We start from the raw sequence: 27,494 nt of genomic DNA, 5'->3' as shown, positions 1-27,494 counted from the left end.
TTGTGAGGTATTCAAAACATGAATTATCACTACTCAAACATGAATTATCACGTCCCCTCATTGTTGAATTGCTTTATCTGACTTTTTCTATTATTGATTGATGTGTTTTAGCATATGTATATGTATATACTGTATGTATGTTAAACATCTGTGCATGAATTAACACCAATCATTTGGATCGCCAGTCCATGACAGAGACAAACAACTATTCACTCGCACACTCACACCTATGGTCAATTCAGAGTGTCCGATTTGCCTTAACCCTTTAGCTAAAACTTTATAATATGAAACATTTTATTTCTTCCACCCCTGATTCTTTGGTTCCACCCTGTGAAGTGCTTTGAGTTATATTACTTTATGTGAAATAAAGTCTGATTTATGGATTGATTGACAGCCTAGGGTTAGGGTTAGTTCTCATAACTATTGTATGGAATACAGATGATAGAATAGCTAAGGAAGCTTGGGGTTCTACCGAGAAGGCAAAGTCATATCTTTAATTTTCGTAATCAGTATAGTGTAACACTGGCGACCTATCCAGGGTGTGACCCCAGCTTTCGCCTCATGTCATCTGGGGTTGGCACCTACTTGTCCAGCGTGAGGTTGAGCTAGTCCAGTAAACAGGCCACAATGATCAGAGTGTACACATACCTTTGTGACCATGTGACGAATACAATCTTAAGAACATTCCCTGCTTCTTATTATATTTATTAATGTTGTTTATTTTATGTACTATAGGACATTCTTTCTTTGCCGAGCTCTGTAAGCCAGCCCTGAAACAACAGGCCTTCTTTATTCTTTCATTTCTATATGTTTTTGACAAATAAAGATCTCATTTCCATGTTGTATGGTTGTATTTATGTGTACATGTGTAACCCTGGCATAACGTTTATTATTGTCTAATAAAAACAAAAAGAAAAACAACAATTTATACAATCAGACGATAATACAATAAGAGAAAATACAGACTGTGATCCCCACTCCGGAGCAGAAGGTGGCAGTAATGCGCCGATGACGCTGATCAACTGTAAGCTAGGTTCATTTCCGGGTCAAGCTGTGTGTTTCGTAGTCACGTTGCGGGAGAGAAGCTGATGTACAGCAACTCTAAAGTTTATCACATTAGTGCCTGTAGCTCATACTGGGAGTGCAGCGGTAAGAGCACACACACACACACACACACATACCACGTCACGTCACGTCACGTAAAACTACAACTCTTTGACTTCGTGTGTGTGTGTGTACGTTCAGACATAGTATATTCTCTTAACAGTTGCTGATAAATAATAATTGATAATGTTAATGTGTGAGCATTAGCATTAGCAGCAGTGTGTGGGCACTATCTAGTAAACACTGTCAATTCAATCAGTCGTCCCTTAATCAATAGGAAATCAGAAAATACAAATCTAAGTGTAGATGTTTTCGGTCTGTACCTGGTCTAATGTAGTCTGCAGGAAAACAATCAGAAACATTATTGTAAAGAATCTACAATCTACCTCTCTGGGACAATCCAGTCCACGTCTGACAGTTCTACAGTTTTACATCATCATGAGTTTGGATGTGAACCTGCTCCAATGTGTTTTAGATGCAGAAAAAACAGGGAAATGTCCCTTTTTCTGGAGGTTCATCTATTACTAACGTGGTGGGGGTCAGGGTCGGGGTCCACGCAAGTTTATTTCAAATGCCTAAAATGCATGATCAAAGGCATTCAAATGTCTGTTATATGGCTCAAAAGAAACAGAAAATATTCACATTTAAGAAGCTAAAAAACTTGTTTAAATGATTTCACAAACACTCAAACTGACTAATCCATTATCAAAATAGATTTGTAATTGATTAATCAAGTAATTGTTTCAGCCCAAAACAACTTGATGAGAGCAGCGATGAGTCTGTACTGCCGCATCACAGGGACATGATGTGTTGACCTTTGCCCTCGGGTTGGCTGTGGTGTCTTAAAGCAAGAAGTCCCACACAGAGACAGAAGTGGAGTGGATTCTGTCACTAATAATAAGAAGACTCTAACCATGGATCGAAGAGCACAAATGATTTTTCCTCTTTGTTCATTTACATAAAACCAATTAAAAAATGATTGGCCATGATTTGGAAAGGCACACACCTCTCTATAGAAGGCCTCACAGCTGACTATGCATATCAGAGCAAACACCAAGAAAGTGCGTGAAGAGCTCAGAGACGGGCACAGATCTAGAGAAGGCTACAGCAGAACAGTGGCCTCTATAATTCTCAAAGTATATTTATATTGCAGCAGTCATACTTGAAAGTAGTGATGTTAAATGACAGCTACATAGATGTTCACATGTTCATTGAGTGACCTTAAAGCATTTGCAGATGGAGTGAGGTGTTTGTTGTTGTGTTTCCTCCTGCAGGTTCATAGAAGCACAGACATGAAGAACAAAGGTGGTGGCTACATAGACAGTCGCCTCAGACAAAGAGTGGAGCAGGTACACATCTATCTGGGTTTGTTGTGTATGTACAGAGAAAGAAATACAGTCAAACCACGACTTGTGAATTCTGGGAATGGGAGCCAGTTCATTTTCACAGTTTTGTCAGTAATTAGACCAGGCGTTTGTTGTGTTGGTTAAAATGCTATTTTAGTTAAGTTAATTTATTCTGGCATTCATTGTTTACCTCCACATGAAGGTCACTGTGACAAAGGGTGGGGTCACACCCTGGACACGTCACCACTCCATCACAGGGCAAACACACAGAGCCAAACAACCATTCACCTGTGGTCAGTTTAGAGTGTCCAGTTAATCTCTGCATGTTTTCAGCATGTTGGAGGAAAGCAGAGAACCCAGAGAAAACCCACAAAACATTCAAACTCCACACAGAAAGGCCCTCAGTCAGACCCGGGTCTTCAGTAATTAGCTGTGGGCGACTGGACTTGCTTTAGGCCACGTCTCCATGGAAACACATCTACATTTTTTTTTCTTTTAAAAATATCCCCGTAAATCGTATCGTTTCAGGAAATACCTGCGTCCACACAGACGACTCAAAGTTACTTTTCATTGACATTAAAACAATTAATGACGGCACAGGAGAGAGCTGGTATACATGACACCATCGTGTTCGCTGTCTACACGGAAACATGAGTCCAGCATTTTGAGAGGTTTTCAAACAATACTGTTTCAGGTCCACTAAAACGCAGTGTGCCCAAAGTTCATTTATTTTCATATATAAATACTTTTAAAAAGATGTAATCAGTTCTAACCCTATCCCATAAAAACCCAGCTACGACAAAACACAGAACCTGACAGTATGAGACTCTTGTGAGACCTGAATATTGAATATCCCTGTCATGACTTGTGTTTTCAGTATCTGGCGTCCAGCAGCAGAGAGTATGTGGACCTTTCAGACATGGCTGTGGAACTACAAAGACTGTACAGGCAAGTTCTGATAATAATAATGATAATTAATTATCAGTGCCCTTATGCTTTTTCATGTAAACATTGTCATAAACAAAACAATGATGTTATTGCAGATACAGTAAACTATTATTTATTCATTGAAATCAAGGAAAAACAGAAAACACTGCTTCATGTGTGTTGTTGGTATACATTTATCATAACTTCATGTCTTTGAAATTACTGTTGAATTTGTAGTGTTTTTACTTACTTTATGATATACTGTACCACACCTGGTTAATAACAAACAAACAAACAAACATCCACTCGAGATGATGCTGTAATTCCAAGTCATCAACTCAGTCGACATACTAAAACTCTAGTTTTTACAGTTTGTTTAAGCACTCCTCTGTTTGTTGCTTTTGGGTGTGTATCTGCGTCATTTAGAAAAGAGAGTAGGAGAGCTCTCTGTAGGCAGACTGAGAGGGGAAGTAGCTCTTTCTGCAGAAACCATAGAAACAAGTTCATGTTTGTAAGTTAGACCTCCATAACTTACATTTTTAGTGAGAAAAGACAATTCTCTCCCTTCTTTAAGTGAAACCCCTGTCAGAATGAAATAATACTTGAACCATACCATAACACGACTACACCAAAAACACGTGTAAAAAGTGTATATTTTAATGATGTGTGTGATTTTGTTTCTCTTTTTTTAGAGTGGAATATGGCAGAAGAAACAAGACGGCCTTCAGGATTCAAGTAGAGAAAAGTAAGCGAATAGAGCTCTGATGTCTTCTTCACACTGTAAGGGTTATTTCTGCCGTGACATTGTAATATTTCTAATGTGGTCACAGGAGAAAAGAACAACACAAGTACAAGCAGAGTTCCCACGGGTCTTTGAAATCTTTGAAAGTATAACAATTTGGGAAGAAAAAAAAACTTGAAAATGGAAAGTGCTTGAACTTTTAGCAAGAAAGAAGTAAAGTTGATATTTAGGTTACGACGCCATCGACTGTGTTATGTACTAGACTAAACGTTGAGTCATATTACTGGTGGTGTTGATGTGATGTTTTGGTGTGCACCGTGTGTTGTGATGAGGGTTTCATCTGTTTCCTGTCCCCTCCAAGTTTATGAACTTGTCATGAAAGATTCTGGGCTGAATCTTCTTGAGAGCAAACACTTGGCAAAGAGAGCCAAGCACAGCCACGACGTGGATGGGTAAGCGACACTTTCTCACCTGTCTTATCCTCATTCTGTCTCTTTATACTGTATGTACATCTAATGCCGCACTAATGTGTGTTCACAGTGAGGGCAGCAGCAGCTCAGAGGACTCCACAGACACTGAACTCATTCTGGGAGACGCTGTAAGAAGTGAACTCAAGGTGTAATCTATCTGTATTGTGTATATAGAGCAGGAAGTGGGATCTGGTCACGTGTGATGTGGTCAGCTCTCTGCAGACAGACAGATGTTACCAGATGTCTGAACAGTGCTAAATGTGTGATATACTGTACTATATCAACAGTAGCATATGATATGGTTTGAAAACAATGGTAAGATAAGCTACTCCAGGTCGTATCTCTGTGACTAACATGCAAAATTCTAGTTGCAGCTAATGATTATATTCATTCTTGATTAATATTCCAATTATTTTCTAGATGAATCAGTCCTTGCCTTCATTAAATGTCCATCATCCATCCTCAAACTACTTTTGATCTAGTTTTCATGTTTCAGAAGCAAAGAAATCCGGAAATATTTGCAGAAAAACAAATTGATAAGCAAATGTTGATTAGTTATTAGCTCAGCACTTTGTGACAGTGAGGTCTAACCATGCTGGGCTGCTGCCTGTCACTATCCACAGCCCACCAACCACATGAACAGCTCTCTGACGTCACTGTACCGGAAGGGAAACCCTGATTCTGTTAGCAGCTCGCCCAGGAGAGAGGACCGTCCTGAGGGCAACCCTGTGAGTGCAGATGCTGCGGCTCCCGCTGCAGGGACACTGGTCTCCACAGGGGGCTGGTTCATCGACAGAGGGAGAGGTCATGAGAAGAGCAACATCCTCATCGACCTGTGTGACGAGGAGCCCACCAACACAATGACAAATGTACGCAACAGGTGATGTCCTCACATGCTTCTTAACCTGTGTTTCCAGGAGCTGTTTTCAAATCAAGGACATTTCTGTTCACAAAGACCAGACAACAACAAAAACTGCTAAAGTTACACACTGCAGTAAATAATTAAAGATTGAAGGTTCAGAGGTGATCACATGATCAGAGACAAAATAACACCTCTGCACTCTAGACTGTAAATCTGTAGTGTCATGTGTGTTAGACTTCGACCAATCACAGGGCACAAAGGAAAGGAGTGGGCATTGCTACTGAGTCTAAAACAGTCAGAGCATAAATGGATAAAAAATAGTGTAGGGCATGATTATTTCTTTATTAGAAAAAGTTGGTCTGTTACTGTCAATATTTTATCAATGATTGTATTTATTAAAAAAATCTTTCTCCTCCAAAAACGACCTCATTTGTGGTAAATATATTACCACAACAGCAGCCAGCATTTAGTTAGTGGATTCATCTGTCATCTTTGCAGAAATTATACAATTTATGAGGTTTCTTGAATGCATCTTGGAGATGCTCCTCTACGCTGTAGATCCTGCAGAAGTGATTACATTTACCAGGGTCTTTGAATACATCTGATTAACTTGAAAATCTGTGAACTCTGCATTACTTCCACTAGCTCTCATGCAGTGGAGTTTAGAATATTTTAAAATGTGTCAAATAATAATATTCAAATAGAATTTAGCAATGCCCAGCCTTAAAAAAACAAAACACGTGTTGGTCAGTAGAGTATTGTTGTGAGTCATAACCAAAACCTATGTTAACAACTTACAGATGAAACTGACAAACAAACTAGGGCCGCAACGATTGTTCGATTAATCAGTTATTTGATTGTTAAATTCATTTTCAAGTATTATGACTAACCATCGATAAATGGATTTGGGTGTTTTTTTTTTAATAAAATTCTGATTTTTCAGCTTCTTAAATGTGAATATGCTCCTTATAACAAATAAATCATTCAAACTGAATCATTTTGGTTTGTGAACAAAACAAGATATTTGAAAACATCATTTCCAGGTTTAAGAAACACATTTCATGGACCAAAAAAGTACTCGATTCAAAATAATCTTCAGATGAATCCATTATGAAAATAATCGTGAGTTGTATTTTTCTTGTGAACTTGCAGTGACATGAAATTGTGTGTTTGGTTGTTGTGGCTCAACTCATGCATGGACTGACATGAATGTGTTTGTGTCCACAGCAGAGCGACGTGTCCATGCTGGAGCCTGAGAAATCCCACAGAAAGTCTAAGAAAAGAACAAAGAAGTCGACTGAAACTATTGAGACTCAAACCCTTATAAAGAAAGGTAGATCAGTGGACTGTGTCATTGTCAGTCTGTGTGTGTGATGGTATGGTTTTTAAAATCAGATCTGAATGTGAGGTCCTTGAAATTCCATAATGTTGCATAACGTCTTATTTTGTTCTGATGAATTGTTTTACAGCAAAGTCAAAGTCACTAGAGCTGCAGTATCCCACTCTGAAGTTTGAGGACGTAGGTGGCAACGACGACATGTTAACGGTGAGTTAACTTATCTTTGTTCACTTTAGTCTAGTTTACACTAGGGATGGACATGAGTATTCTATGATTCACTTGATTATGAAAAGCCCATCAGTTACTGTGACTATTTTTAATATATTTAAAGATTCAAAACGTTTCTACTCCAATGACTAACCTAATTTGTGTAATTAACCCATTTAGTTAGTGGACTTCATGTGTGTTTGCAGCAGTGAAGACATTTACGAGGTTTCCTGAAAGCATCTTCAAGCTGCTCCTGCTCATTTCCAACAGAAATGATGAACTTTACCAGGGTCTTTGAATGCATCTTGTTGAAACCTGTATTCCTTTCACTGGCTCTCATGTGCTGGACTTTAGAATATTTGACACATAATGTTATTGAATATTCCAATAGCATTTTTGCTAGAAAATCCCACCCCTACTTTTATACCGTCTGATAATCTGGTTGTCGTAAGGTTTTGCAGCTGACAACAAATCGCTCATAGTCAGCACAACATTTGATGCCTGCAGTCCTACAGCAATCCTATGACTCTCTAAGTCATGTATGAGGGTGGGCTGAAAACCCAAGACCATTTCTTTTTCAACATAGTCTCCCCTGCGGTCTATATGGAATTGCAGCACTTGGATGCCCTTGAAGTTCTCATCCTGAGAGTAAAGAAGTCCTCAACTCCACTGCATGGACTGTCTTTTTGTCTCTGGCTCAAAGTGCAGAGTCTTGTCTCTGGCTGTGGCAGGACGTCCAGTCCTTGGGTCATCTTCAAGGCTCTCACTAACCCTCTTGAATTCAGCTGCCCACTAATGCACAGTTAATTAAGGCGGAGCATCATCCCCTACTGTAGCAACCATGTCAGCATGAATGTCCTTCGGGGGAAACACGTCTTTACTGCAGATGTGCCACATTTGCGTATTTTCACAAAATGTTAACATTTCAAAGTCCTCAATTATCAAACATGACAAACAATGCAGTTAGTATCAGGAAAGGTTGAATTGAATGCATGCTAAGTTTCATTCTTCTGGTATTCCTCCTTCTCACTCAGCCTATGAATCTTTCAGCCCACCCTCGTACTGTAAACTTAACCCACAGATTAACCTGTATGTTAACATGGAGGTGCCTTGCAATTTCATTTAATTGAATTTAACGGTTTTAACTATATGAGTATATATACTATGCATTTTCACTGCAATTTCCACATGTGACATTCTTGCAGGAGGTGTGTAAGCTGCTGATCCACATGCGCCACCCAGAAGTTTACCAGCATCTGGGGATGGTTCCTCCAAGAGGCTTCCTCCTCCATGGACCTCCAGGCTGTGGGAAGACCCTGCTGGCTCAGGCTGTGGCTGGTGTGAGTGCTGCCATTATTTGACCACACATCATGTGTTTTAACCTTGAGCACAGTCTGCATACTATTGCATTGTTCAGGTTCAGACTAACAGAGCTGAGAGCACCACCTGCATCGAGAATGAGCCTCAGTGTCTCACTGAAAACATGGCATAAGAATGAAAATGTGGTGAAGTGATAAAGTGATGTGATGTGTGTTTCAGGAGCTGCAGCTGCCCATGTTGAAGGTGTCTGCTCCTGAGCTAGTGTCAGGAGTGTCTGGAGAGTCTGAACAGAAGCTCAGAGAGCTGTTTGACTTGGCTGTGGTCAGTAGTGTTCTTCTTTTTCTTCTGTCACTGGAGCCAGATACAGTATATAGATACTGTTATTTCTTTTTCCATAGGATAGAACCACCATAGAGTCAAGCCATTACACATCACTCCACATCACTCTAAAAAAGGCGACTAAAAGTGCAACATAAACAACTTCTCCACCATCTCATATCTGAAATGTCCAGATATTCTTATTTCTGGAGCAGCAACGAGTTTCCAGAGTGGAACCATTTTTTTGGACTTGAGTTTTCTGGGTGGTTCACAGACAAAGAACTCGTTCCAGCTTCGGCACAGCACCAGACTCCCCCTGGAGCTGATGGGCTTAATAATGCTGACCGTGTCCTTCCCTCTGAACATGTGCCCTTTCAGAGCTCTGCCCCATGTATCCTGTTCATAGATGAGATCGATGCCATCACACCCAAGAGAGAGGTGGCCTCCAAGGACATGGAGAGGAGGATAGTAGCCCAGCTGCTAACCTGCATGGATGGTACGATGCTCCGCCTTCACTTTACCATGTAGTCAGTTTCACTCACGTTTGATTGTTTTATGAACAAATGAGAAGAACAAACTAAAGCTGGGGTAGGCGACATGTATTTGTGGTTATTGATCAGTCAATCTCTGATATGAGATACATGTGGATATAAAGCTGCACAAAGGTTTTATACCTCTCCATGTAGAGTGACTGTACATGATCTATTACATGATCTTAAAATACACTTCTTACCTTTCATTTCAGGTAATATTCTTAGTCTAGGGGGCCTAGGACATAACGTGATAAGGCCTCATCTTCCCCAAGTCCCAAGTGACCACAAACGATTTTTAGCTTTATATTCAAAAAAAGAATGATTTATTTACAAAAAGTAGGTTAAATGACAAAAAATAGATGAACTGAGGTCTAGGCTTCAGGGTGGACTAAGGCCAAAATAACAAACAAAAACAATTACCCTTACCTTAGCAACCGTAAACAAACCAAATGACAGGAACTTACCTCCCTAACTAAATAAACAGGAGAATACGCTGTAACAAAACACGGTGACAGTCCACCCCTACTACTGAAACAACAGCAACAACTAAACTACAGCTGAAGTGTGGCCTGTTGGGAGAAGAGGAGGATGAGGAAGTGCGTGCTGCTGTGCTGCCGTGCTGCTCCTTTGCCTTTTTGCCGTCCACCATATTGGCTCCTTATGTATCAGGTGGTGGTGATCGAGTACAGCCAATCGAGAGGCAGGGCCCAGAACCACTCCACCAATCCTGCCACGGCTACGACACACAGCAATTTTCCTAGGAGATTGATGACAGAAAAAAACACAGGGCACACACACGAAGCACACACAGCAATTCGACTGTAAAATAACCACAACAGTCGTAACACATTCTTTGGCTTTAATGATAAATGAAGGATATTTACGTGTTAGAAACAATGAAATTCACCATAAATATGGTAAAATTCTGCTATAACACAAACAATTAGGCTGAATATTAAAGAAGTGACTTTTTCAATTATAATTTTGTCAATTCCATGTATTTTTTAATAAATATAGAATATTAATTTATTATATTTATTTCACAAATGTATTTAATATTATGTTATTATTATTATTATTACAACAGATTAACAATGTAATAGCCTTTAAAACCACGGAGAGTAATCACAGATACCTTATCATGATATGACGTATGATGAGATCATGATAAATTCCCCCGCCCTGTTGTCACTGAGCAGTTTGGAGATGTTCTCCAATCACAGGGTCGTTCAGACTGAACGCACAGAACTCCTCAAACAATGCAACTCCTGTGACCTTATGAACAAAACTCCTGTGTTCCTGATAACTAAAATAAAGTTAGTTATAACTGATAACTAAAATAAATTTAGTTATAACTGTATAACTGATAACTAAAATAAAGTTAGTTATAACTGTATAACTGATAACTAAAATAAACTAAGTTATAACTGTATAACTGATAACTAAAATAAACTTAGTTATAACTGATAACTAAAATAAAGTTAGTTATAACTGTATAACTGGTAACTAAAATAAACTTTGGTGTGGCAGTGAGCACTTTACTGAAGTCAGTGGGTAAATGACATTTGTTTTTTGCTGCTTTCCTCCTGACAGACTTAAACAGTCTGACAGTGACCACTCAGGTCCTGGTCATCGGCGCCACCAACAGGCCAGACTCTCTGGACCCTGCCCTCCGTAGAGCTGGACGCTTCGACAAAGAGATCTGCCTGGGGATCCCTGATGAAGCAGCCCGTCTCAGGTCAGTCATAATAAAACAATTTAGCCTAGAATGAGCCTTTTCTATTTATATCAGGAGCAGGGTCAGCTCTACGATAGTAAACACACTGGACAAACTGAACCACTTTTGATGTTTGATGCTAACTTAAGGCTTAAGGCTTAAGATAGTTTCACCAACACACTTGGAAGAGAAGAGTGAGGTGAGAGATGTTCAGCTGCATGATCATGCAGCTTCATGAACACTGTGTGCAAGTTTGACACACTGTACACTGTGTAATTGGATTCAAGAACATCCTCTCGTCTCTCCAGTCTCTTCAGTCTTATCTACGGTGGCCTGGAAGTACAAACACTTTTACAAATACTGAAACAAATGAACAAAAGTTAAAACAAATTCTATTTTCTTTTATAACCCTGAAACCACAGAATGTCCAAAATGCTGTGAGCGACCTGGTAATGACACAGTGAGTGGTCAATTCTTGACTTCTGTGTGTGGTGATAATGGATACCTGAGTGAGGTTTTGTCCGTTTTGTGGGAAGAAAATGTACCTGGTTGGTCTTTGGCTTTTTTAGAAGACCTCGACCAGGTGAAAGGATCATATCTGCAACATTCGCCTCAGCTCGTCATTTATACTGTATATACTGACATATACTGTATGATAATAATCAAAATTGCTGTAAACTGAAAAAAAAACCTATGGAAAATACACAGTGTGTACATTGTGGAGCATTTTTCTGTGAACTGTATGTTTATTTGACATCATCAAACTCATAACAGGTAAACACATTTGAAATATTTCTACAGTTTTATTGCAAACAAATGTTTCTTTCACAGAATATAAAGCTCACTGTTATTAGGGTTCGAGCAACTTGGTTGCAAGAACCCTATTGTAATCGTAAGAGTTATTCTTCTTCTTCCGCCTTCCAAATGAATCGCGTTTTTGAGGCCCTGAACATGCCCCAAAACTCACCAATTTTTGCAACCGCATCAGACCTGGTGTAAATTTACGTTTATTAGTGTTTCGGGGAATGTGCGTTAAAAAATGAAAGTGGGCGGGGCAAATAACTGCTCCACCCCCTAAAACGCGTAGGCCTGAGAAGCACGTTTAATGTACATGCACGAAACTTGGTACACGCGTTCCTTAGGTCGGGCCGGTCAAAAAAGTCAGCGTAGCCGAAGCTCTAAAACGAACAGGAAAGCCGCCATCTTGGATTGAAAGTTCATTTTTTGATGATTTTGGCCATATCGCATCATCGGTATTTGAACGAACTTGTCCTAGAGCTTTCATGGGATCACCTTTAAACTTGCTGAGGTCACTGTGGACAAGTTGAGGATCTAAAGTTATTGAAAACTTTTTAATAAGTATCATGGCGTACGAGAAAGGGGCCGGCAAAGTTGATGAAAATTTAAATTTTTCGCTACAGGCAACAAAACTCTTATAACTTTGCGATAGAAGGTCACATCCCAACCAAATTACCTAGGGTTGATGATGGACCATTGCTGAAGAAGTCTGTGAAAAAAACGTACATTTTTAGCACAGCGCCTCCTTGTGGTAACAGAAAATACAAAAAATACACAATTTCGGTAATAACTTTTACATAGTTAATCGTATCAAACTCAAAATTTGTGAAAACGTTCAAAACACATGATAGATGATGCGTGCTTAATATGATAACAAATCGTCCAACGGTGTTGCCATGGCAACACTGCAAAGTCAGATATTTGTGACAAATAAACAAACTGCTACAACTTTGCGAATCCGAGTCCAATCTGAACCAAACTTGCTTGGATTGATGATAGTCCAGCCCTGAAGACGCCTATATGAAAATATTCACTTTCAAAAACAGCGCCCCCTGGTGACAGCAGACACTATGACGCCTGGTATTTGAATGAACTAGTCCTAGAGCTTTTGTGCGATCACCTTTAAACTTTGTGAGGTCACTGGGGACAAGTTGAGGATCTAAAGTTATTAAAAGTTTTTCAAAATGTCGCATGGTTTTCGAGATAGGGGGCGCCAAAGTTGGCGTTCATTCATATTTCTCACAACAAAAGGCAAAACTCTTACAACCCGTAAAACTTGTCCTCCTGAGGAGCACGTTGAATGTACATGCACGAAGCTTGGTACTCACGCGTTCCTTAGGTCCAGGCGGTCAAAAAAGTCAGCGTAGCCGAAGCTCTAAAACGAACAGGAAAGCCACCATCTTGGATTGAAAGTACATTTTTCGCAGATTTTGGCCATTTCGCACCAATGGTATGTGAACGCACTTGTCATAGAGCTTTAATGGGATCACCTTCAAACTTTGTGAGGTCACTGTGGACAAGTTGAGGATCTAAAGATATTAAAAGTTTTTCAAAATGTCGCATGGTTTTTGAGATAGGGGGCGCCAAAGTTGGTGTTCATTCAAATTCTTCACAACAAAAGGCAAAACTCTTATAACCCCTAACAATTGTCCTCCTGAGGAGCACGTTTAATGTACATGCACTAAACTTGGTACTCACGCGTTCCTTAGGTCGGGACGGTCAAAAAATTCAAAGCAGCCTAAGCTCTAAAACGAACAAGAAAGCCGCCATCTTGGATTGAAAGTACATTTTTAGCAGATTTTGGCCATTTCGCACCAATGGTATGTGAACGCACTTGTCATAGAGCTTTGATGGGATCACCTTCAAACTTTGTGAGGTCACTGTGGACAAGTTGAGGATCCAAAGGTATCAAAATCTTTTCATTAAGTATCACGGCGAACAAGAAGAAGGGCGGCAAAGTTGGCGAAAATCACGATTCCTCGCAACACAGATCAATTTCTTATAACTTTGCCATGGAAGGTCAGATATTGACCAAACTAGTGACAATCGATGATGGGCCCTTGCTAAAGATGTCTATGCAAAAACTGTAAATTTTGAAAACATCGCCTCTTGGTGGTGGCAAACACTAGGAAGTCTGGTATTTCGCAACACACAACAAACTCTTATAACTTTGCGATTGAAGGTCAGATCTTAACCAAATTTGTGATGATCGATGATGGGCTTTTGCTGAAGATGCCTATGCAAAAACTGTAAATTTTGGAAACAGTGCCACCTGGTGGTAACAGAAAGTACAAGTTCACAATTTCCCTGATAACTTTAACAAATTTCCTTGTATCAAACTCAAAATTTGGGAAAACATTCAAAACACATGGTAGATGATGCGTGCCTAATATGATAACAAATTGTTCAACAGTGTTGCAATGACAACACTGCAAAGTCAGATATTTGCGACAAAAAACAAACTGCTACCACTTTGCGAATGCTATTCCAATCTGAACCAAACTTGCTAGGATTGATGATAGTCAATCCCTGAAGATGCCTATATGAAAATATTCACTTTCAAAAACAGTGCCCCCTGTTGACGGCAGACAATATGACGTCTGGTACTTCGCTACAACAACAAACTCTTATAACTTTGCGATGGAAGGTCAGATCTTAACCAAACTCGTGACGATCGATGATGGGATCTTGCTGAAGATGCTTATGCAAAAACTGTACATTTTGAAAACAGCGCCTTCTGGTGGTAACAGAAAATACAAGTTCACAATTTCCCTTATAACTTTAACAAATTTCATTGTATCATACTCAAAATGAATGAAAACATGTAAAACACATGGTAGATGATGCTTGCTGAATATGATAACAAATCGTTCAATGGTGTTGACATAAGAACACTACACAGGATCCACTCTACTGAGTTGTTAGTCAGTGCAGTAACCTTTGTTCGCCACATGATGGAGGCATTTGCCTACAAATCTATCAAATCTAACATTTACAGTTTCTCATGCTGCTCTGAAAGGGAAAGATGGGGCAAAAGGTACTGCAAGAGGGGCCAAGGAAAAAAAAAACAGGGAAAATGGGAAGAGAGAAAAAGTAACAGAGGGAAAAAAGAGAAAATGCACCCTAAATTCTTATACCATCAGATGTTCTATCACAAAAATAACTAGTTATTTCTAAAATTCAGCTTCAATTCTGATACCATCAGTTGTTTTTCACAAAAATAACAACTTATAGACGAAATCACACTGTTAGACCTCAGACCCGCCCTGAACATGTCTGTAAAGGATGACCTCCTTACAGGAAGTACAACTCCCGAAACAGGAAGTAAAGTCTGACATTCTCCGATCCACACGAAACTTGTTATGTAAGTCAAGGTACCTTCCCTAAACACGTTTACGGACACGCCTTTCACCCAACAGGAAGACGGCCATTTTAAAAGGACACGCCTGACATTGCGCGGGGATGCAGCTGAAAATAACCAGTACCACAAGCGGTGAATGAACGGAAGATGAGGAAGAGGACTCGCGCTGCGACGTGGACGCACGGGGACTCGCGAGCCGTCAAGCTCGAACCCGTCAATTACCGCTTGCGGTACTAGTTATTATTATTATTATTATTATTATATTGATATCATTCTTACATTGGAATGAACTAGTGCCCGTGCAAAAGATTTATATTATATATAAATATATTTAACAGCATCTTTTGCATTACTTATCCAAACAACGTCAAACTTGGCTGTGCACTTACTCGTGCTCGTAGCAAGACACTTGTCAAGTTTGAAATCGATCGGATGAAAGATATGTGAATAACACACAGACTGATGATCAGCAAATATTAACATAAAGTCAGGCCAGAAAACCTGCAGACTCATGAGCATATTATTAGGAACAATAATAACGTGTTAAAAGTAGTTTTATAAACTCCACATTCTTTCACTCAACATCTTTATCTTCAGCTCTAATTCATGTGTTCATCACATTTATCAGAGATGGTCACACCGTCATCTGTGTCACGATGTCCGGGACGGTCTCCTCTCCTCAGTGAATTCACACAGCAGCTGTTAACACACCGATAATGAGATAATAAGATAATAAGCCACAAATAAAGCTCATATCAAACCGATGACAGTCTCTGGAACTAAACTTGATTTGTGCGATTTCAGGATCTTGAAGACGTTGTGTCGAAAGCTGAAGCTGCCTCCGGACTTTGACTACCACCAGCTGGCTCACCTCACCCCAGGCTATGTGGGCGCTGACCTCATGGCTCTGTGCCGAGAAGCTGCCATGAGCGCTGTTAACAGAGCTCTGCTTCAGATGAGAGAACAAAGGCAGACTCAGAGCTCCACCGCAGAACTGTCAGCAAGCGGAGGTCACGCCGAGGCTGCAGTGACAGACGAAGAGGTCAAAGAGCAACAGACAACCGACATGAAGACAGGCTCTCAGGAAGAGTTGGGACAGAGTCTCCTGCAGGTATGACCAATGAGAGCACATGTTGCACCAAAGGGAGGTGAAGATGTAGTTGAGGGTTTTTGAAGTGTGGTTGTTGGCAGTACTGACACACAGTCAGCATTCACTGTTTAGGCCACACACAGTCAGGTTTTATCTGACCTGCAACATCCTCACGAGTTACCTTAAGTTGACTCTTGCTCAGCTTTGAGTGACAGATCATCGGACACAATTGGAGTTAACATGAGTGCCTCAAAAACAGAACAATTCAGAAGAAATATTTCATTCTGCACCCTCACATTAACTGCATTTAATGAGTTAAAACACAGCTAGACTTTTATTTTGAAATGGTCATAAGAAAGTAGATGTATCAGTGACGGTACAGCTACATTTTATTTAAGCATTTTTACTTTCAAAATGTAAATGCTGTGCATGGTGGGTTTATTTATTATTATTATTCCTTTAAAAGATTTTATTTGTGGCCATTCCCTTGCTTTATTTATGTCAGTGTGGCCCTCTGGAAAGGAAAATTCCATTTTATTTCTATAGCACCAAATAACATGTAACATACATTATCTCAAGGCTCTGTACACAGACCACATCATGGAGAGCAGAGGAACACAACAGTTCACACAATGAGCAAACACGAGGCATCAGTGGAGAGAACCAGACTCACAGATGTGCAGCATCTGCCTCGACCGGTTGGGGTGAAAGTAAAATGTTGCCCACCCCTGGTGTAGGCCTTAATGTAGACATATGAAAGCGTGCTGTCAGTGAAAAGGCTAATCTAATATAATCTACACATGCTTAAGTGTATGTTAGGACCTGCTTTATCTTGCCATTTGCAACCATTCCAGGCTGGGACCTGAAGTTTGTCTCTTTGAAAGCCACTCACTCTCCCACACCAAGCGTTGGGGGTGGAACGGTTCGGTTCATGTCACGGTTTTCGGTTGGGTTGGGTTTTTTTCATATTTTTTTTACACAAGCAGTCACAGTTAGAACATAAGCTGCGTCTTCTCTTGACATTTATGCAACTGACCTGCAGCACTCAACAGGACACGCCTCCTCGTAGCAAATGTAAAAAAAAAAAGTTGACTGGGTTTACTGGAGCAAGGTTTACGCTACGCTGCGCGTCGTAAACCCAGCGGTACACGCGTGTCGCGAACCGTGACGAGCATATGGAACGGGACGGATTTTTAATGAACTGTTTCACCCCTAACAAGCGCCCACAGAGAAAATCAACTATTCCAAATGACTTTATACAGGAGTAAATTACAGTAAAGCGGGTTAATTTATAGTTATCAAAGATGAAAGTCTGATCTTAGATGTACCAATAAAAATGTACACAAGGCCAGTCAGTCAACACTTAAATAAAAAAGATTTATTTAAAGGTTTTGAAAGATGAGGGAAAAAAAACCCAAACTAAATGACATAGAGCTGCAACAATGAATGTGCTTGATTGTTTCTTAGATGTGAACATTTGATCATGAAAATAGTAGTCAGTTGCAGCCCTAGAATTACACATATATTATATATGGAATATCAGCAGTTTGCAGTTTATTTTGTGTCCAGCAGGGGGAGCTGTGGCACCTTCTGCACCTGTTAAAGTCCACAGACACGCTGTCAGAGGGTGAGCTGGCCAGTCTGTGCATCCTCATGTCAGACTTCCAGGCCTCACTGTCCAGTATACAGCCGTCAGCCAAGAGGGAGGGCTTTGCCACGGTGCCCGATGTCACGTGGGAGAATGTGGGAGCACTGCAGGACATCAGAGAGGAGCTGACCATGGCTATACTGGTGAACAACGGCTTTATGCTCCTCTCTGGAAGCTGTACCCTTTGTCACAACTTGTTTTAAATGTGCAGGCTAAAGTTACGCTTTGTATTTTCATTAGTTGTGGAAGAATTTGTCTTGTTTGAATTATGAGTCGGTTTCTGCCGGCCTAAAGTGAACTAAACCCCTAAACCACTTATTGTCAGGTGTGAACCAGTGTATATGTATATATGTTAATGTTATTTGTGTGTGTGTGTGTGTGTGTGTGTGTGTGTGTGTGTGTGTGTGTGTGTGTGTGTGTGTGTGTGTGTGTGTGTGTGTGTGTGTGTGTGTGTGTGTGTGTGTGTGTGTGTGTGTGTGTGTGTGTGTGTGTGTGTGCGCGCGTGTGTGTGTGTGTGTTCTGCAGGCCCCTGTGCGTTCTCCAGAGCAGTTCAGAGCCCTGGGGCTCAGCGCTCCGTCTGGACTGCTGCTGGCTGGACCTCCTGGATGTGGAAAGACTCTTCTTGCCAAGGTTAACACTGTTTTCTGAAAAGTTTGAATGCCTAATTTGAATGTTTTATATTAGTGTGATAGTTTTATAGTGATTGTTTTTGTGGGACAGTCATTTTACAGCACAGTACACAGGAGTTGTTGATCCACTGCTTACAGTCTCGTCTACTTTATTCTCACTGCTTATATTAAACTATTACAAACTGCTGACATTGCGACACATCTGCTTATTGCCACTGATACCTGCTCAACTTAAAGATGCACATGGGAGTAGTTTTACAAACACACATACGAGTAGTCAAGAGCAGCATCGGACCCTAATCTGGACCTTTAGACTCATACTTCAAAACGGCTGAATAGTTTGGATTGAGGGATCATTTGAGTCAGTTTGATTGTCACTCCTCAGTGTCAGTATTTCTATTCTATTATTAAGAGTTTAGTAGTGAAAGTGTCAAATGTCCTGAAAGCTGAGAGTGGATCCTCAGTTATTCATGAAGCTTGGTGCAGGTCCACTCAGCTTCATGACGCACAGACACGTATCATTCATGCAGAAACATGCACATTCTAAAGTGAGCTTTTTCATTATAGGGCGCAGCAATAAGTGGCTTTTATCTCTATGTTGGTACATGATTTTGGATATCGTCGTAATAAAGTATCTGTGATGACACTTTCTGGTTTTAAAGGCTGGAAAGAACCTGGAATTGACACAGTTATATTTAAACCAAGTCGCTTATTTAATTTGAAGAATTTGACCATATTTATAGGCAATTTCTTGTTTCTAACGCATGTAAATATCCTTCATTTAACATTAAAAAGCCAAAGAAATGAAATGTAATAAGTGTATTTCAAGATCATGTAATATTATTGTCACTAACTTTTCATGAGTCCAGAGAAACAGCTGTGTGCAGCTATGTATCCACATTTATCTCATAAATCAGGATATAGGCTAAAATACTCCGATGTTATTGATAAGCCTTATTTCATTCTCATTATGTGACGAGTACAGAGCTGGAATCAGGATGTGGTTAGTAGCCTAACAGCCTGGTAACGGTAATGGTAACTCAGAGCCACAGTAATGAATCTCACAGATACAGTAACCAGAGCACCAGCGTCTTGTGAGAAGTGCAGGTCTGCAAACACACGTGCCACTACTCAAAAGAATGAAAGAATCATAGATTGTGCAGCGTTGCCATGAAATGAATGATAAATAATAAATCAAATGAATCTTGTGATTTATGGGACAATTATGTGTTGGAACAAGTTTTTTAGCAACAGCTGCTGCAGCTTCCTGAAGATTCATCCCCAGAGTGAGGATGTCAGGGTCGTGTACTGTCGTGTACTGTCGTGTACTGTCGTGTCTGATCTGTTGTTATGGGCACGTTTACTACAAATATCCACGTATGTCCTGTCAGTGTTGTCTCTAATTTGGGCTCCTGGTTTTCTCCTGACAGGCTGTGGCCAATGAATCCGGTCTTAACTTCATCTCTGTCAAAGGACCAGAGCTGCTCAACATGGTGAGTCCCTGCGGTGGACCACATCCAGCACACTCGGTCTTTACCTTAGTTCTGCTCATGGTGTGTCAGCAGCTGGTGTTCCTCTGTGCTCTTTCATTGACTTTTCCCTTCTTATCTCTCTGTCACCAAAGCTGCAGCAAGTCTCTTTTTTGTCCTCACCACACACATGACCGCAGTATTCTAATATTAACTAGCTTAAGGAAGTCATCGGAATAAATTGCTGCCATGTTACCAATATTTTCTGTGACGTATGCTGTATAGTACAAACACTTTTTCTTTGTTTCCTTGTGTGTGTGTGTGTGTGTGCGCGCGTGTGTTGTGTGTGTTGTGTGCGTGTGTGTGTGTGCGTGTGTGTGTGTTCACAGTACGTGGGAGAGAGTGAGCGAGCAGTCAGACAGGTGTTCCAGAGAGGACGCAACTCGGCTCCATGTGTCATCTTTTTTGACGAGATCGATGCTCTGTGTCCTCGACGCTCAGGTCATGAGGTGAGAGGGAGGGACACACACGCGCACACACACACACACACACATGAAGAAAGGGCATTGTTCGTGCAGCATGGGATAAGATGCCAGGGGCGGACCCCTGCCTCTTGGGGCCCTGGTCTAAAGTGTCCCCATTGTCCCTGCTAGTTAGGTCATGCTAACAAGAGACAGAGGCACTAATGGCATATTTCCACTGCCTCACCTCAGCCTCACCTCGCCTCACCTCGGCTCAGCACAGTTTAGGTTGCATCGCCACTACAAAAAAAGTACCTACTCAACATGGGCGGAGTCATCCCTGCACAACACACACACACACACACACACACACACGAGTGAGTAGTGAAGTGTTTTCAGTGTAATTGAATCAAATCACTAGAATCAGTTCATTAAACATATTAGTTCAGTTCTTTCTCCATGACTCTGACACAGTCACTGGACTGAAACACACAGTTACCACATGAGACAGTTGTTTATCTGTGACTAACAGCACTATGTCTAGAGAATAATGCAGTCAGTTGCAGTGACCTCGTGTCTCTGTGTGTGTGTGTGTGTGTGTTCAGTCAGGAGCCAGTGTTCGGGTGGTTAACCAGCTGCTCACAGAGATGGACGGTTTAGAGACTCGACGGCAGGTCTTCATCATGGCTGCCACCAACAGACCAGGTACAGATCCAGACTTGGTCGTGACATCATTTCTATTCCATGTTTGTTGTGAATGAGTCTTTTATGTGTGTGAAAGTGAATCTATCCTCAGGTCACATTAACGATCATACCTCATATAAAGTCATTAAAAGCATCTACACAGTTAAATATTCATTTGTTATTGGTGGGATTGCTTCTATTCTATGTTGTTCTGTGAAGGGTTGTTTTTTCTACTTCAGTACAGTGTAGTAGTAACAGTTTTCTGTCCATTAACTGGTTCCACAGTCCTTCACTTCAAAATGAGCCGCTCCATTAGAGCATCATTATTATTCAGTCTATTTAGAATTTTAGAATATTTATTACTTATAATATCTCTACTTAATGAGTGACAGGCATTTATTTTGACCTATTTAGATTCATTTCATTTTTAGAAGCATCTTCCACAGCTGTTACCTGACCTGTAATCATTTGAGAATTTGTAACTGAATGAATTTGTTGACTCTTTCCTCAGATATCATTGATCCTGCCGTCCTGAGGCCTGGTCGCCTGGATAAGACCTTGTACGTGGGTCTGCCTCCTCCAGCAGATCGCCATGCCATCCTGCTCACTATTACTAAGGTGTGTGTGTTCACATGTAACACTATCTTAACTGGAAGAAAGTCAATAGTTCTCACAGTAACAGTGGTCGGCTTGGAAGGGCCTCGCCCCCCCCGGGGCCGCGGACATGTGCACTCGCTGCGGCTTCTCCGGCCGCCTGCCCCCAGCACGACTGTCGATCGGAGCAGACTGTCCTCAGTGCGCCCCGACCGCGCCGTGTCATCAGGGCGACGGGCGTAAATCGTCTTGAAACACGGACCAAGTCATTTTCAGGTTTTGATTGACAGATTACGCGCACAATAAGCAGAAATGTGCTGCACTCTGAACGTCTGACTAACCACACACTGACATTTACCTCCATTCTCTGTTGATGACTAATAATGCTATCTTCTCAACCAGGGGTGGGCAATTGTTTTCCCCCAGGGGCCACATGAGAAACAAAAAATATTGTTTAAATTTAAATGTATCTCTTTTATCTAAAAAAGCAGTTAATTGTATTGTTTTGGTGTTAATTTAGCAGCATACAAACACACAGTTACTAACCAACGCTATTAAAAATATCCAAATGACTACACTATATAATGAATACTATTATACTATACTACTGTGGTGTAGTGCAGTGAATATATTGTCTAACACACACACACACACACACACACACACACACACTAATCACAGCGGATGAGTTTACATACGAGTGATGGTGCTTCGCTGGTTAGATCATAAGACACTTTGAAGAAAAGTACCACGACCATCGTTCTTAACGTTGCCTCCGACTCCTTCGCCCGCTCTTCATCACATAAATTCTTGTAGTTCTCTCGGTGTTTGGTCACGTCGTAGCGATTCAGATTATAATCCTTAAACTCAGCGACTTGTGTATCACAGACTAAGCACACGACGTTACCTTTGACGCCTGTAAAGAAATATTTAGCCAACATTTTTAGGGGGTCAGGGATCACTGACTAGCGTCACCTGTCGCTGTGCAGACAGACGCAGATACGTGCGTCCGTACGTCAGGCTTTTCAAAATAAAAGCGACACAGTTGTATTGCATGCGCAGCATAAATACTTGTTCATCTGTGTTTATGACTGACACACCCAGGGCTGTTCTAAACTGTGGATCAGATCCAGATGTAAAAGCTGAAATGTTCATCTCTTGTCTGATTTTCATCTGTTGACGTCAAACCCAAATGTTTTCAGGAAGTAATGTAAAGTCAAGTAAAAGCAACAATAAAGGACTTGGCCTCACTGTTCTAATATTATATGAGGACACTGTACATGAAGCAGGTCGTAAGAAGAACAAACACAAGGTGTCATTTTTAATCATTTGCTGATTATTCAAAAATGAATTGCCCCAACTGGTTCAGTGGTTTACCCACTAGTATTTGTGCTATGCTAGGCTAACGTGCATTAGTTAAGTCCAGGTGTAAAGATGTGTAAAGACGGTGATGATTGTTGCAGGGTGGAACCAAACCTCCGCTGGAGGAGGACGTCAGTCTTGAAGAGATCGCTTTTGATGAGCGCTGTGATTGTTTCACGTGAGTCAGCAGCCGTCATTCTGTCACAATAACACTCATGAATGGATGAATGGATGAATGGATGAATGGATGAATGAATGGAGGTGGACTCACTGTGAGTGTGCTTTTTGATCCAGGGGTGCTGACCTGACAGCGTTGGTGAGGGAAGCTTCCGTTAACGCCCTGAGGGCCTTCATCAAGTCCCAGGACTCTCCAGCTGCTACGTCTGGTAACTTGAGCCGTTCCTCTGCTGCACACCTGTGCACTGTTAGTGTTTAACTACCTCTTGTTTAACACGGTTAGTGTTTAACTAACAGTGAAACTAGGTAAGGAAGCAGGAAGTAGTGTTTAGCACGCATTCCCATGGTTTCACTCGACAGTTGAACTCCACTGCGTTAAAGGCAGCGTGTGAAACAAGAGTCAAGAGTGCTGTGTTCCATTTACAGTATCTTAGTCGTTGGAAATCTTTAGCCATTTTAGCAATACAGACATTGTGATGCTAGTGGATAACAACCTCCACACACAAACATGAGACATGTTTGTGTTTTTACCGTGAATACGACAGACGTTTGACCTGGACATGGTCACACATCACTAAAGAGCAAAGTCACCAGTCACGTCCCTTCTTATCTATTGATGAGTTCCACGTGATCTTATCTGCTCCTGGACACTGAGTGAGGTTTTAACAGCCTACTGTTTTACAGTTAGCACAGTTAGCACAGTCAGCGCTAACCGTAAAACATGGTAAACGTGGGGAAAACGCTTGTGTTACATGTTCAGCTCAGTCTGGATTAGAGGCTTATAGAAGAACACAGAGGGTTATTACTTTATAACCCTCTGTGTTTAAGTCCAGACTTTATCTGTACACTGACACATTACTACATACACACATTGAGGTATGGCACGTTACATTGTAAAGTGGACAGCATACAACATTATAGACACAGATAGAGACACAATGGTCTGTATTTATGTAGTGCTTATCTAGTTTTGATAAGCACAGTGCACTAGTGTTTTACCATTCATACACACACACACACACACACATTCATACATACTGTTCTTCTGTTTTTTAAAAAAAATCAAACATCAATTTAGATAGATTAAGGTGTAGATTATTGGGGGAGCAGCTCGACCACTAAGTACTGTTAAACTTTTTCAGATGATAATAATAATACTTCAATGTGAGGATTAAAAACACTGAATAAGTATATAGCAGCTACTATACCAGGCAATGTGTCTCTTCATCAGCTCCATTAAACTATCAGTTCAGTTTCATTTGTATCGTGTCAAATCACAACATACATTAGTCTCTGTTAGAAACATTGACAGTATTATAGACACAATGAACCTTTGACATCAGTGGAGAGAAACAGAACTCCTCTCTAACATGTGCAGCATCTGCCTCGACCGGTTGGGGGGAAAGGAAACATGGGGGAGGGGGGAGAGACAGAAGAGAGAGAAGAGTTGTGCCAGGTTACAGGTTTAGACAAAACTGCTCAGACATGTTTCTACAACTACAATACATACATATATATGTATAAACATATATACTGTGTAAATATATACGTGTGTGTGTGTGTGTGTGTATATATACTATATATATTGTATACACATATATACAATATATATATTGTATATATGTGTATCTATATATATATACATATATATCTATATGTGTATATATATATATATATATATATATATACATATACAATATGTATGTATGTATTGTGTGTGTATACTGTATATACTATATATATACATATATACAATATATACATATACATATATATTGTGTGTATATATATATATTGTATATATATACAATATATACGTATATATGTATATATTGTATATATGTGTGTATATATATACAGTATATATATATATACTGTATATATATGTATATATATATATATACAGTATATATATATACCATGCCATACAGTAATGTGATCCTAACAGAAAAAGCATGTGTTATTGTTTGTTTACTTGTGTTTGTTGTTGTTGTTGTTGTTGACAGGTCCCAGCTGTTCCTCTGGCTCAGTGGCTGATATCAGAGTGAACAGACACAACTTTGAGGACGCCTTCATCAAAGTTCGTCCCTCTGTGTCTAAAAAGGTGAGACAGTGAAGAGAGCAGTAGGACACAGGACACCTGAATCATTGACTTCTTTAACGCTGCAGCCCAAATCACATTCTGAAGCATATCCACTTTGTATCTGGCTTTATTTGTCAGTCTGAAAAACCACATGAGACCTGATGTGGTTTCTGATGTGGTTTCTAATGCAGTTCTGATCTGATCTTTATGATCTGTTTCAATCTGAATGTCTCAGTTGCTCAGATAGGACGTCTGAGTGAGCCACATTACATCATCAAACGTCCCCAGCATACAATTCCAGACTAGACCAGAGACTAGACCAGAGACCAGACCAGAGACTAGACCAGAGACCAGACCAGAGACCAGACCAGAGACCAGACCAGAGACTAGACCAGAGACCAGAGACCAGACCAGACCAGAGACTAGACCAGAGACCAGACCGGAGACTAGACCAGACCAGAGACCAGATCAGAGACTAGACCAGAGACCAGACTATATTTTATTTCTTACTGACAAATATAGAAAGGTAGTTAAGTCAGTGTTAGAACGATAAATCACATAAACATGTAAGAAAACAATCAAACCAAAACAATGAAGATGAAGGAATAAGCAAAACAAAAGTGAAATAACAAGAGATAAGGATTTCTTTCACATGTGATCGTTACATTCAGATGAACTGTAGACAGGAAGTAGCTTCCAGCACTAAAAATAGAGCCTCTGAACACATGACTCAGCACAAATGTGTGTGTGAATGTGCTAAATGAAACTGAAAGTTTCAAACAGAACTTCTGTTAATATATTGTGTTTTTTCCCCACGCCTATTTTTATCATTATCATTATCATTAGTATGATGATGTGGATGATGATGATGATGATGAGCAGATATTTGATGCTTGTGGCTCTCATGTCACGTCAATGTTTACAGTAAAACATCCGTGTGCTCGTGTTGTCGTGTAGAACAACACCTCGGGTTGGAATGCAGCGACTCATTTGCTCTGGCAACTTTCCACATGTTTGAGGAAATGAAAGTGTTTCCTCCTCCACACGCTCGCTCTAGATCACATCACTCTCCCATAACCTTCCCTGCTATCAAGTGTCCTGGAGAACCGGTCCGACCCGTCCCACATTAAACTCTAATCGGCTAAAGACTCATGAAAGGACTTGTGGGAAAAGGTTGTGTGTGTGTGTGTGTGTGTGTGTGTGTCTGTGTGTGTCTGTGTGTGTCTGTGTGTGTGTGTGTGTGTTTGTGAACCTCAGTGACGCTGCGTTATGTTTCCTGTGTGCAGGACCAGAAGATGTATGAGAAGCTCAGAGAATCTCTCAGCAGATAAACGGCGGCTCCAGCGGCTCCAGTCCCAGCTGGAGAGAAGAACGTGTTTGTAAACATTATCATGGAATCACGATACTGATCACGACACTGATCACGATACTGATCGTGATACTGATCATGATACTGATCATCTGTCTTGTTTTAATAAATAAAAGTGTATCAACAGTTTTCCCGTGAGCCACTCTGTGCTTCATCACAGAGAACAGTTAGTGGCATTTATCACATGTTCACATCAGCTACTGTTCTATTATCACACACATTCACATGCAGCATTCTTAGTGAGGACACCCATAGACCATATGTAAAGACCAGACAAAGACAAGTACACACACACACACACCTGTGTGTTTACTTGCTGTTCTTTATCAAACACACCTGTGTAGTGTGTTAGTTGAGTTTGACACGCGTGTGTCGTGGAACGAGTCCGTGTTTACAAAGATCTATGTTTCCATTTCATCCACTGACCACAGGCACAGCTACAAGCGCTGGATATTCCATCTCACGCATGCGTCGGTCGAGTCACATGACCACTGTGGACTGGTGACGCTTTCTTCTGGTGTCACATGACGATCAGAGAGGTTTTTTCATTCAGCTTTGTTGCGCTTGTCGTTGGTAGCCTTGTTGGGAGGCCTCCTGATGGTGGATAAGTCAGAGCGGCTACTGCAGGCCTCCACTGAGCTACTGACCTGGGCAGCTCCCACTTGACCAGCCTAAGGTCAATGTAAGTACCAGGGAGGAGGAACCAGGCTGCAGACGTCTGGGACCTCTTGGTCAGGGAGGCAGTGGATGGTTTTCTGTCAGCAGATGATTGTCCCCTGTGGTTCTCCCTAATGGAAAAAAACAGCCCTCTAGGCCAGGATGCAGTGACACATGACTGACCAGAGACCCTACGCAGTCCCGCCTATCCTTTCATACTGCCTACA

The 27,494-nt window shown here is 40.8% G+C and overlaps 1 protein-coding gene across 3 annotated transcripts; it reads left to right on the top strand.

Annotated features, from left to right (window-relative positions):
- The first annotated feature begins 1,038 nt into the window (after positions 1-1,038).
- On the top strand, positions 1,039-27,402 carry nvl (nuclear VCP like). 3 transcript variants are annotated; one of them, XM_058651513.1, is made up of 24 exons: positions 1,039-1,149; positions 2,379-2,453; positions 3,328-3,398; positions 4,070-4,122; positions 4,481-4,571; positions 4,660-4,717; positions 5,213-5,458; positions 6,682-6,784; positions 6,921-6,997; positions 8,203-8,337; positions 8,537-8,638; positions 9,014-9,131; positions 10,762-10,906; positions 15,849-16,155; positions 17,704-17,925; positions 18,308-18,412; positions 19,842-19,904; positions 20,270-20,389; positions 20,947-21,046; positions 21,537-21,643; positions 23,083-23,159; positions 23,276-23,367; positions 25,165-25,262; positions 26,528-27,402. In XM_058651513.1, exons 2-24 carry the CDS (start codon positions 2,397-2,399, stop codon positions 26,570-26,572), a joined length of 2,592 nt encoding a protein of 863 aa, XP_058507496.1. In that variant the 5' UTR covers positions 1,039-1,149; positions 2,379-2,396; the 3' UTR covers positions 26,573-27,402. The 3 variants fall into 3 exon arrangements, with proteins under 3 accessions (XP_058507496.1, XP_058507497.1, XP_058507495.1); XM_058651514.1 differs by having other exon boundaries at positions 6,679-6,784; positions 17,707-17,925; XM_058651512.1 differs by having other exon boundaries at positions 6,679-6,784.
- Positions 27,403-27,494: the final 92 nt, after the last annotated feature.

Source organism: Solea solea, chromosome 15 (genome assembly GCF_958295425.1).
Source record: "Solea solea chromosome 15, fSolSol10.1, whole genome shotgun sequence".
In the NCBI taxonomy this organism is placed as follows: Eukaryota; Metazoa; Chordata; class Actinopteri; order Pleuronectiformes; family Soleidae; genus Solea; species Solea solea.
This window is presented reverse-complemented; position numbering and strand designations above follow the sequence as displayed.